General features: G+C 37.5%; 1 protein-coding gene and 1 long non-coding RNA gene across 2 annotated transcripts; one reads left to right on the top strand and one right to left on the bottom strand.

Moving 5' to 3' along the window:
• Positions 1-528: 528 nt before the first annotated feature.
• LOC137597058 (uncharacterized) lies at positions 529-1,394 on the bottom strand. The gene is made up of 2 exons (XR_011035603.1): positions 1,185-1,394; positions 529-948 (listed from the first exon to the last, which is right to left on the bottom strand). It is a non-coding gene; the product is annotated as an uncharacterized lncRNA (long non-coding RNA).
• A 254-nt stretch (positions 1,395-1,648) lies between these two features.
• LOC137596748 (poly(A) polymerase beta-like) lies at positions 1,649-11,341 on the top strand. The gene is made up of 17 exons (XM_068317475.1): positions 1,649-1,653; positions 1,992-2,058; positions 2,145-2,226; positions 2,505-2,614; positions 2,714-2,767; positions 2,857-2,968; positions 3,066-3,155; positions 4,353-4,491; positions 4,745-4,817; positions 4,944-5,064; positions 5,212-5,296; positions 5,764-5,817; positions 5,955-6,065; positions 6,179-6,234; positions 6,714-6,838; positions 7,633-7,715; positions 11,284-11,341. Exons 1-17 carry the CDS (start codon positions 1,649-1,651, stop codon positions 11,339-11,341), a joined length of 1,425 nt encoding a protein of 474 aa, XP_068173576.1.
• Positions 11,342-12,616: the final 1,275 nt, after the last annotated feature.

The following is a 12,616-nucleotide window of genomic DNA, read 5'->3' as shown; positions in this document are numbered from 1 at the left end:
TGTTGGAAACTTTGAACCATTATAATGTGTTTGAGAGTGAGGCAGAGCTGAAAAACAGGTCCGATTCCCCATTTTAAAGTTAATCATTTTCATTTTTTCTTAGGGACTGAATCTAAAAATTATTTATTGTTTTTCTTCATTTGTCGATTTAGTTGCTAAAATGTTAAACTGGATGTCTTCAGGATTTTTGTTCACCCCATTACAAGTATTCACTTTACTGCCAGCGCTCTAAAAAAGCTTTGATAAATATATATTAAGAGTGGCTGAATGCAAAGGTTTTAGTATCTTTGATTGATCAGAGATGTTGGTGATTTATATAAATCCCTCAGGGTCCTGAGCCTATTTTGGCAGTTTTTTGGTACCTTTGATTTTTGTCTCTATATGCTGTAACACATAAAAAAATGTTTGACATGCCCATGCTTGATATCTTTCTCTTCAGCCTTCTTCATCTGTCTTAAAAGATTGATATTACTTCACCGTAACCCATTTCATTGACATACTGGGCCAAAATATACACAAACAATCAAATCAGAATTGAAAAAAAGATTGTGTTTATTGTAATATAAACCACAAACATGCTAACTTAACTGTTTTGGAGCTTGAAACACTAAATGTAGCTTGCTAACATGAATATTTAAATTTAAATTGAACTAAAATAATACTATATACAAATATTTACAATAAAAACAAAGAATTTTTTTTCATAGTCATTTTTAGCTGAAACTCTAAACACAAAAAATAATACTGCAACTCTTTAAAACAAACATACATTGAGAAACAATTGCTATGTACTGTAATCAAACTTTATCCAGTGGTCAGTGTCAGGGTCATCTCCAGTTCTCCAGCGGTCCAAGTGATGGTGTGTCTGGGCCAGTGGAGATTTGGACCTGGTCTGATCCTCCCTCTCTGGGTAGGGGGGTCAACTCTCCTCATATCTGTATAAACACGCTTAAAAATAGCGTTTAATTTTTTTATTTTTTATTTTAGATTATTGTTCATATGTACTTGATGGATGGTGAATTCAAATAGCTTCTCCTCACTTATCATTTCAGCCCTGCTCCTGTATACATAAACCTACATGAACACTTGACGTTATACACATATAAAATGTGTTTATAAAGTTTAAAATATGGGAATTTAAAAAAAGAAACAAGCTGTTGATATTCTTGTTTAGTGTGTCTCACCACTCATCAATGGCGATTCATCACTCAGGATCAGGTCATCTTGTCATGAAGTTAAAATAACAGCTCCATAAAACAGCTCCACACCCGCTGAACGTTCAACGATCTCCTCGTTTTTGTATCCAAACACTCCGTCTTTTTTGCATTTCTTCTTTCGATCTCTGTTAGCAGCTGGCCACTAGCTGACTGCTAGCCGTGGTCAGCGTGTGACCGCTTCTGACTAGTCGCACGCTGATTACGTCACACTATAATACAAGAAATGAAACGTTGTTTTGACCCCAAAAAGGCGGTATATAAGTCCATATAGTCATATGAACAATTATAGAACATTTATGCCGCCTGATCGCACGTTTAGAACTGGGCATTTAAACTTATTTGCTACGATTAAATGTAAACAATCATCTTGGTGGTCGATCAGCTCCATATAAAAACCGGGAGGGAGTTAATATCTACAATGTCGTGTAAAGATGACGTCACACTCTAAATTTTTTTTAAAATTTATTTATTTTTATTTTTACGCTTTAAAAACACCATGTGATCCGATCGCACCCCCGCGATCAGCGGGCTGGTAAAGTTCCAACAGTGGTAATAATTAATTTAACTTGAAATGTTTTGTAATTATCTTTCGGAATTTTTTTGTTTGTTTCTGCCTCTGGATGGGCCATTGTTGAGATCTATAACATCAAATGTTATCAGTCAATCAAAGACAAAATGAGTGAAGTCAATAAAAGTGTTAGAACACGAATTGAGGGATGAATACAGACAAAACAACACGTGTAATGTCCTGTTTTGGGTTTTTTGTATTTGCAGAGAAGATGTCATTAAAAAGGTGGAGAAGCTTTTCAAGGAATGGCTGATAGAGATTTGCATATCAAGGGTAGGACTTTTTTTTTTTACATACTGCATATTGTTTCTAAGGTAACTCCGAAGTAAAGAAAGATACTTTTCTTTACTTTATTTTAGAATGTACCAGGAATAGTGACTGCCAACGTTGGAGGAAAGGTTCTCCCATTTGGCTCCTTTCATCTGAAAGTCCACTCAAAAGGTCAGTTTTCCTATCCTTGACTGTGTCAGGAATGTCTCAGCTTATGGGACTGGATCATGACTTCAACCAATGTGGTTCATAATATGTGGTCAAATTTTTTTTTAGTTGCGGTATAGATATATATCATGCTCATTTTACTGTGTTTATTTTACTGCTTTAAGTTCGAGTTTTCCTCCTCCCACCCCCAAAAACCCATAAATTAGGTGAAGTGATCATTTCAAATTGACTGTACGTATGTGCGACTGTGTTCATGAGTGGTTGTTTGTCTGTTATGACAGGTGCCGATATTGACGCTGTTTGTGTGGGAACTGTTTTTGTGGAGAGAGATGATTTTTTTACCTCCTTCTTTGAAAAACTTAAATCCCAGAAGGAGGTCACCGATGCACGGGTGGGCCATATACGTAGTTCATTATATTTCATAATATATACATACATATATCATACACAATGGTGACATTCATTCCACTACTTGTATTTGTGTCTTCAGGCCATCAAAACGGCATTTGTCCCTGTCATCAAACTGCAATTTGATGGGATTGAGGTAATATAACTAGAGAAATCAGGCAACGATTTACTCTGCAGACAGTTGTGCATCTTAATGATGGTTTCTGTGCTCCTGTTATTTTATAGTTGGATTTACTTTTTGCAAAGTTGGGACAACGGAGCGTTCCAGAAAACGTCAACTTCCTCAAGGATCAATTGTTGAAGGATATGAGTAAAGAGTGTGCCAGGAGTCTCAATGGTAATCATTAGATGCAGGATCATTGTTGTGCTGTATGACCATTTAGTGTATGTATGACTGAACTGTCTTCATTCACATTTGTCTTTCTTTATTTTAGGGTACAGAACATCAGTCCAGATCCTTGAGCTTGTCCCAAATGTTGAAAACTTTAGGCAGGCCTTGAGAGTCATCAAGCTTTGGGCTAAAAGTGAGTAGAACACAGCTAGTTAAGTTTGCCAGACTATCAACCCATGGGTACCCATGCACACAATGACTGACTTAGCATTAGATAAAAACTAGGTTGAAATGTAACTCACTGCCTCTGAAAACATTGGCTGTTATTTTTCACGTGTGGTGTCACAAATACCATTGTGTCAGGTTTAAGATGAATACATGAAAGTAAAGCCAGAACAGAATTGATCTTTGTGAATTATTTAAAATATATTTTTATATTTAGTTATAAATTCACAAAAATATTATTAATTTGACACCAGACACCTCCCAGAAAATCTTTTTTTTTCCTTTGGTAAGTGTTTGTGGGTTGAAAAAATCATATTTTGTCCATCTAACCCCAAAGAGAAAATACCTGACTATTTTCTTTTAAAGAGAACATATATATGTTCTGTTTCTTTACAATATGATCCATGAATGAATGCCTTATTAGTGTCCTATAAGACACACTGTGGGGTCTCTCGAGTGAGATTAATTTCAGTAAAAAGCTTGACTTGATTACTTTCACAAATGCAAACTCTGAGAGTAGGGGAGGATCCAAGAGCTGTGCTCTGAGAGGAGGAGGAGTGGACAGAGCTAATGACAGTAGAGCATGATCAGAAATCATGATGCTATTGGAATGTGACCTGGTTAAACTCAATCTCAAATCTGACACTTGGACATTTGGATATTTGTACCTCCGGGGATCGTACAGGGGTAGTACTGCTGTGCTTTTTGCTTTCATGTCAAATCTGAATGAAAGACTTTCACTGTCCAATTCCTGCCATTGTTTTATAAAATCAACTTTGTTAATCCCTCCATATGGGAAATTATTATTTCATTTAGCTGATGAAGATCAGCCAAAATTTGGTTCTGTAGGCGAAAATAATTTTCTCCTTCCATATTCTATGGTAAAAAAGTTCTGAATAGGAAGCATGGTATTGCATAAGCTGGATGCCATGGTGTACATTTTACAAATGTCTGTTTAAAGTAAGAAAATGCAAACTTCTGCTACATTCAAGAAAAATAGCAGAAAAAGTTTGTCTTTAACTCACAAGTGAAGAGGAACTCATTTCAACACAATTATGAAATTACACAGTACTAAAATTCAAAGAAATAAGAGAAATTAAAGCAGATTACTGTAAATAAGAGGTCATCTTGTGAACTAAACATCTGTCTTCCTCTATCCCTTCAGGACGAAACATTTATTCCAACATTTTAGGCTTCTTGGGTGGGGTGTCATGGGCTATACTGGTTGCCAGAATCTGCCAGGTGTACCCAAATGCAACAGCATCTACACTGGTGATCAAATTTTTCAAAGTGTTCTCCATGTGGTGAGTATTCTGTCTCTGGTAGGAAAAGACAAAATATTGAATTACATTTGGTAAAAGTTACTTGAGATCTGATATTTACATGAACAGATCATTGTCTAGTTATTGTCTTCTTTCAGTCAAAACCAGTTAGTTGGTCTCTGTGTACAAACTGATTGTGTTTCACATAATGTGATTTGATGTAGTGTTTTGTAAAATCCTTTGTAAAAAATGGTGAAAATGAGAATCATCAGATATGATAATCTTTTGTTTTCAGGGAGTGGCCTTATACTGTCCGTCTGCAGAGAGTAGAGGACCTCATGTTTGGCTTCCCATTTTGGGATCCAGTGGTAAGGAAACAGCCACAGTTTTACCAGGATTTAAGCTTCAACCATGAATCATAGTCATTTTTCAGTTCATAATTGCATGATCTCAGCGTTTTTGCAGTTACGCTAAGTATGTTTTGTGATTTTTAGGTTAATCAATCTGATAGGCTCCATCTCATGCCCATCATCACCCCCGCATATCCACAGCAGAACAGCACTACAAATGTGTCTCTGTCCACATTTCATGTTGTTACACAGGAGATTACCCACAGTAAGTAGTGGCTGAGATGATATCCACCCACAGTGCTGCCAGGCATAGTGGACCAGTGGATGTTTGACTAATAGTTTCTAGTGTGGAAACGAAGCTAGAACATGTTCAACTCAGACGTTAACAAGCTTTCCTGTCCCTCGTTCACAGGCCACATCATTGCCCAACAGATTGAGCAGAATAAAGCGGAGTGGTCCAAACTGTTTGAAGAGCCAGACTTCCTGCAAAACTATAAGTATGTATTAAACTGGATTTGTCACATCCAGAATAAAATTGAATTGCAGCGCTTTGTGAAATGTGATAATTATCATTTAGATATTATGAAATTTTTAGCTTCTCATCAAAGCTTTACCAAAGATGTAATGCTTCAAAGAATGTTTAGCTTTAAACGTAATGGTTTTATTTTCGTGTGTACTTAGCAGTCAAAAAGTTCTACTCAAAAAATGTTACGTTTGGCATTAAAAGTTGAACTCTGAATTTTGTCAATGTGAATTGTTTTTACACCATATAGTTTATATGAAAACTCTTATCCTCCATCGTTCAATAACATTTTCTGTAGCAAGATTTCCTGTAAATATTGATCAGAATTCCCTATAATTGTGACTATTGGTAAAACGGGATGTGTCATTCATGCAGTTAGATTCAAGGTTATAAAGAAGGGCAGCATGAATTAACATTAGTGTTCTGTCCTTTTGTGTGAAGGCATTACATTCGGCTTATGGCATCGTCGGCTTCAGAGAGGCAGCATATTGAATGGTGAGTAAAAAACAGCCAGACATCTGAGTTAAACTGGAACAACCATCGGTGCTTTTCTTGGAAGAAACTTTAATATTATAGTTTTGCCTGCTGTACTGTTTTACTTCTTCTGAAAACTGTTTTGTTCCCTTTGTAAGGGCTAGCCTTGTGGAGTCGAAGCTCAGACTGCTGGTGAAGGACCTGGAAAGACACATGTACGTTTCCCTGGCCCATGTGAATCCAAAGCCTAGCACTCAACTCACTGACCAGTAAGGACACCATTTAATTTTTTTTGTTTAAATTTCAGATGCACTTTCCCTTAAAATAATATTGTTAATCTCTGTACCTTACCTATTCTATTATGCCCTATGTTATCGGTCAGTAACTCCGCTGTGTACCGGAGTCACGCTCAGAGTGTCCCCCGCCTTCCACCCATAAGTCAGCTGGGATAGTGGAAGAAGCTGTCAGGAAGATGAATGAATGAATGAACTTTGCTGTAAAAAGTATTAAAAAAACTGCCTTGTTATCTTGGTTGTTAATTATGTTTTACTTCATTCCACTGACCTGAGCTTCTGTTTCAGAGGTAGAAGCACAACGTGGCTGATTGGGCTGGTCTTTGATCTGCAGAGATTAAAGTATGTCTCCGTAGACCTGAACAGCATCCTACAGAACTTCACTGAAAATGGTATTTTGGTTTTCTTTACTGTTACAGTTCAAATTTAAAAAAAAAACAAGGCTGACTTTATGAATCATTCTTTTATTTTGCGCTGTTTTAGTCCACAGTCAGGCACAAAAAACCAAGGTTCATGAAGAAGGAATGACTTTGTCGACCACTTGCCTCTCAAAGATGGCAAATCTGACTTTTCAGGAAGGTGTAAACAGTGGTGGCCAGAAAAACATGTTCGCTGTTTTTGCAGAGCCCAGTGTGAGTCAGGCAGTCTCAGATTGGGACAGAGCAACTGCCACTCCTGCTCGGCCAGCCGTCAAGAGAAAACACTCGTCAGACTCTGAGAGGAGAGCCATAAAAATCAAAGTTGAGGCGGTGAGCAAATTTGTTGATGACAAAATAGATCGAAATTATTTCTTTGCCCAGAATCACCATGATTTGTCATTTGTGTTAGGTTGTCAAATAAAATGTCTGATTTTATTTGACAAATGTGAAAATGTGTGAAAGTGACATGGTGGACTTGGATGTGCATGACATTTTCATGGTTTGGTGGTTACCTCTTGGTGTTTCCACTAAATGCCTGAAAAATTCACATAAAATAGAAATTTTTTGTGGTGCACTAACAAACATTCTGGTCATAATCTGTGTCAAACCAGAAAGAGACATTTTTACACGTCTTTTTTTGTACAAGTGAAAGACTTTGGATCTGCTAGCTGCAATGATGTGCTTCCAGTCTTTGTCCTAAGCTAAGCTAAGATAGGTCTGTTGGAGGTACTGTAGCTTTATATTCTACAGCTCTCTCTTTAGTTCTTAAAAGATAAATTGAATGATAAAATCAAGTTTCCTTTGCTCTGAACAGAAGACATCAGTGGCAAATGACTCATGCCATCCACCTCCCTCAACTAGTGGTCATGTCACATCATCTAGCTCTCCATCAAGACAGAGACCTCTTCTATCTGAACCAGTGCCTTCACCAAAGAAGCTAAAAGTCAGTGAGGAAGCGGAGGTGTCTCATCCCACTGTTAGCTCAAAGACCACAGAGAGACCTGATGCTCTCGTGAAAGAGACACCGAGACAATGTGTCGACTGTGAGGAGGTATGCCATACACTTTTATATTGATGTGAAGCACGTCTTCTTCTGGTACTCACCTCTCTTTCATCCTTTTCAGGGATATGTTCCTGATCTCTCCACGTCGTCTCTTCCTCCTGTCACGAAATTCACTAGACCAATAATTAAGCTTCATTTGGTCAGGTAAGAGTGCAGAATTCATAATGGAGTCTTCTAAACGCCCTCCAGCTGCCCATGCCTCTTCTTTCAATCGTGGCTACTCAGTGGTGGGCAGTCAGGGGCAGCAAAGCCTTCTCTGCTGGCCTAACATAACCAGAAATCATGATTTATGATAAAAGTTAATTATATTTTAATGCATTTTCCTTAGATAAATATGTATAATTTATATATATATATATAGATATATTTATATTTTATATATTGATTGGATACTCACTTCTGAGAAGGCAGCACTACACAGATCATTACGGTTAGAGCGCAGAGCTTCAACAGAGAAATATACACGCATTATTAACATTTAAAATCGAAGGAGGACAAAACGAAGATTTGGCTGTCCGATCCCTGAACTAGCTAACTTGTCCCCGGATGGAAAAGAGTTTGTTCACCATTTGCAGACAACTAATTATGAGCGGTAACCATGACTGCCAGGCTCTGAGGGACGCTGCCTTTTGTTTGCCAAGCATCAATTTGGTGTTTGGAGCCACACTGTAAACGTGAATTCTTTAACCAAGGCAGCAACGAGACACCAAATCATGACTGGACATCTGCAAGCTACATTGCTTTTAAAAACATTTGGGGACACTAGAGTGGATTCGTAGGTACGCAACTGCAGTACATGGAACTTCTTCCTTTTCTTGTTGAGCGTGACGCAGACCTGCGTTACCACTTGGCCACTAACAAAGTGTTTACTGAGATATTTGGTTAACACAATATGACCTCATTCAAAACACAAAACAAAAAGTGCTTTTTGCTGATGTAATGGTGAACAAGACAATAGACGTGGGTAATGCTGCACAGCTTGCAATTGTCTTGCGCTGTGTGACAGAATCAGGTGTCAATAACATTTTAACTGCTATAAAGATGTAACTAGTAACCGGCGGGCTAATGACATTGCTGCTCTTATTTTTTCCATTCTTGAGGAATATGAATGTTGTCTGGACAAAGGTGTGGCACAGTACTATGATGGGCAGCAGTGAGTTGTTCTGTGACGTACTTGTCTGACGTCTGTAAATGGTGTGACCGCAGGGTTCTTCTGTGCAAGTGACGATAAAAGGAGTATTCCTGACACCTCTCCAGAAGTACCGTTTTTTGTTCTGAGAGAAGTTGTAAACACCTCTGTCCTCAAACGCTACATTGATGGCAGCAGTGGGAGCTGCTTATAGTATTAAGTGATGTATTTGTGCAAGTTTGACTAAGTTCAACATCACTGAAGGCCTAGGTGTGAAATGCACGGCCCGCCACTGTGGCTACCCCATCAATGTGCAAGTCTGACATCCCACTTTCTGTATCTTAAAACTTGTATGTAATGTAATGTAATAAATGTAACAATAATGTAACAAATGCAAATAAAAATAATCATGAAGATGAAGAATTGTGTGAGTCTCAGCCTTCAATATAAGTAGTTGCTCTCATATCAAATACATATTCTTAACCCAAGATTAGTTAAAATAAATGATTTGGACTCAACATTTCATCATCATGAAAAGGATGTTGTTACAAACAATAAGCATTTTTACCATTACTGATTGTACAGATAGAATTGTTGCTCAACCTAAGCAAATATGTCATTGAGTTTAGTTTTTCATCAGTGGGAAGGTGTATGTGTGATTGTCAGCAGGGATTGGGAGGATTAAAGATGAAATTCCTCCTCATTAAGGATTATGTCATGTATCTATCTACTATATGGATTTAATTTAATTTGATATGGATTTAATTTAATTTAATTTAAATTTAATTTTATAATGATTTAATTTAATTTAAATTTAATTTTATACTGTTTATATATTTATATATATATTTATTTTTATACTGTTTTATATTTTAATTCAATTTTATACTGTTTATATTTTATTTTATACTGTTTATATTTTAATACTGCAATTTTTTTTAAAAATTTATCTTATTTTTATTTTATTTTATACTGTTTATATTTTAATTTGATACTTTTTATATTTTAGTTATGGTTAAGTATACAGTATAAGTCCTGTTAGTGCTGCATGTGTCTGTCTGTTAGTGTAGTGTAGGTCTTGTGGTATGTCCTGTGATGTCAGTGTTTCTTTTTCTCCTGGTGTTTATCCAGTATTATTTGTTATGTAATGCCTGAGCAGTGGATATATACAATTTCCTCCGGGATTAATAAAGTATCTATCCATCTATCCATCTACCAGAGGTGACCAATGAATGTATTCTGATGATGAGGCATTAACATGAGAAGGAAAAGAAAGATAAGATGGAAGCAGAGGGAAGGATGTCAAAGAGTCAGTGACTGCAGGTGTGAGCTCAAAGGAGAAAAAGGGGGGACCCAGAGAGAAAGGATAAGGTTTGTGCATCAGAGAGAAGCAATAAAATTGGAGGTGTTTTGTGTTGTTTGTGATGAGCCCTGCTGTTGGAGAAAACAGTGCTGCCAGAAATTATTACTTTTATAAATGAAAACAAACAAACATTTGTGCATGTTCTAGAGTTCAGTTCATATTAAAATGTAAGGTTTTGTTTAGGTAAGATTGATAATTCACCTATTCATGAATTCAATCTTTCGTTTGCTGTTTGCTGCAAGTGAGGGGACACATTTATAGCAAGCGAAACCAGGGATTCTTATCCCTGGTCAAACATTTCACACAATAAATTTCAGTGTTCTCATTTGCATTCTCCTTGCGTCTTTGACCTTGTTCAAACTATTTGCCTATATCTGATATTTAGCCCATCCAGATTGATGTCGCATATCTCATTTGTCGTCAGAACAGTCTCATACCACATGAAATCTGATTTTTGCGGGACGGATTGAAACCACATTTGAGATGTAGTTGTGTGTCGGATATGGACAGATGCGTCTTCAGTCTGAACAGCTCCAAACACTCCGATCGGATACGGCGGACCGTGATGTCATATTCGCGATGCGAGAGCAACGGGCCAGATGGAAGAGCGTTGCGCATTACGGAGCGGTAAAAAATGGAAGAAGGAATTAATAATGTGTGGTGTGTGTGTGTTTTCTCCACCTCTACCAGACAGTGATATTGCCAATATGCTAAGATAACAAAACTTCATGTTCGGTGTTGTTGTTTCGGCCGTCGCAATCTGAACGGGGCCTTTGACGCACATACAGGGACGCACAATCGTCAGACAGCGTGCGTCCCTGGGACGTAAGCTTTAAATGCACTTCCATTCAACAAAAATATTCACAATTTTTCCATTTATCAGCTTTTCTCGTCACAGGACTCACTTGCGTGATTCTGCCTTATTAAAATTGACCAAACCGTGACATAACGTCTGGTCGTTTTACACACTACAGTGAGAGCGAGTAGTTAGTTAGACACTCCAGAGCAAGCATAAGCTGTAGCTTATGTTTAGAGAGTCCTATTGAGTTTCTCCGTCTGTTAAAGCGACTTCAAATGTCGGCTGATGTGATTAAGTGCTGTACGATTAAAGGTTGATTGATCGGCACGGTGGCGCAGTGGGTAGCGCTGTCACCACACAGCAAGGCGGTTCCGGGTTAGTGTGGTTGTTTGTGTCTCTGGTTGTCTGTGTGGCTCCGCAGTGCACTGGCGTTGCGCCTGGAGTGTCCCCCACCTAACGCCGTAGGCCAGCTGGGATAGGCTCCAGCTCACCGCAACCCGCCACAGCAGATGAAGCGGTACACAATGAATGAATGATTGATTGATTATCACCATGCCTCTGAAAAGATGCAATAGTTGAAGAAAAAGCAATTGATAATGAGTGCTTTCTTGCATAAAAAACAATCAAACGTTAATAAAGAAAAAGAAACAGATATTGCTGACAGAAATTACTGTAATTTGTGTAGAGAAGGTTCTGTCAGCTTGGTGCAGTGTCCACAGGAGATTACAGTATATGAATTAAAGGCAAAGAAAACTTTTGAGTGAAAAGCAAAAGTGTAAAAAAAAACCTGTTTACATCTTTATTTCTAAAACTGTTTTTTTTAAATGACCACCGAACTTTATCATTTTGACAAAAGTTATATACAATTTCACACTTGTTTTCTTTTTTCTTAAACAGTTACAACATTGTTATTAACAAAAACATTAAAATTATTATTTGTTTTGTTTTTATATTGTAATATTGGAAAAACTCAAATCCTTGCGTATGCTTCTACCATCAGTTATTACTTTGGGATGCATAAACTTCATGTTTGGATGCACACATTTTTCTTGAAGCGCATCCCAGAGATGCACTACTTCCTTGAGGTAAAATTAACGCTGATAAACTTGCAAAATAATGTTACTAAAGGAAGCAGACTTTCCTGTGCTGTGACACTGACAACATGAGGAAAACACGAACATCGAATGAAACTAGAATTCTTTTTCACAGTGGTAGAACGAGAAATGCTTTAAAGTCAATTGAGGAGATCACCAATGTCATAGATCATAAACTGCACTCTGTTGGAATATTCATAGATTTCAAAAAAGCATTGGACACAATCAATCATGACATTTTAATCAATAAACTTGAGAGGTATGGGATCAGGGGGTTAGTACTGCACTGGGTGAAAAGCTATCTGAGCAACAGGAAACAATTTGTGAAGGTGGGTATTCATCGTCATGCTTGGACATTGCTTGTGGCGTCCCCCAGGGGTCAGTGTTGGGTCCTAAACTGTTTATTCTTTATATGAATGATATATGCAAAGTTTCAAACTAGTATTATTTGCAGATGACACTAGCATTTTTTGTTCTGGGGGGGAATTACACAAACTACTGGGGAGGGTTACTGATGAAATACGCAAATTAAAAATGTGGTTTGACAGGAACAAATTTTCATTACATCTAAGTAAGACCAAATTCATGATATTCAGCAACTGCAATAAGAACATTCACGCACATGTACAGATAGATGGGGTGGATATTGAAATTGAAAGG

The sequence above is a fragment of the Antennarius striatus genome, chromosome 6 (genome assembly GCF_040054535.1).
Source record: "Antennarius striatus isolate MH-2024 chromosome 6, ASM4005453v1, whole genome shotgun sequence".
In the NCBI taxonomy this organism is placed as follows: Eukaryota; Metazoa; Chordata; class Actinopteri; order Lophiiformes; family Antennariidae; genus Antennarius; species Antennarius striatus.
Note: the sequence above shows the minus strand (reverse complement) of the source record. Positions and strands in the feature narration are given on the sequence as shown.

What these genes read in the sequence shown, in the direction of transcription:
- LOC137596748 (XM_068317475.1), top strand. An exon ending in CATCAAGCTTTGGGCTAAAA is followed by an intron (nt 3,156 to 4,352) that starts GTGAGTAGAACA and finishes CTATCCCTTCAG; the next exon opens with GACGAAACATTTATTCCAAC. An exon ending in AGCACTCAACTCACTGACCA is followed by an intron (nt 6,066 to 6,178) that starts GTAAGGACACCA and finishes GTTATCGGTCAG; the next exon opens with TAACTCCGCTGTGTACCGGA.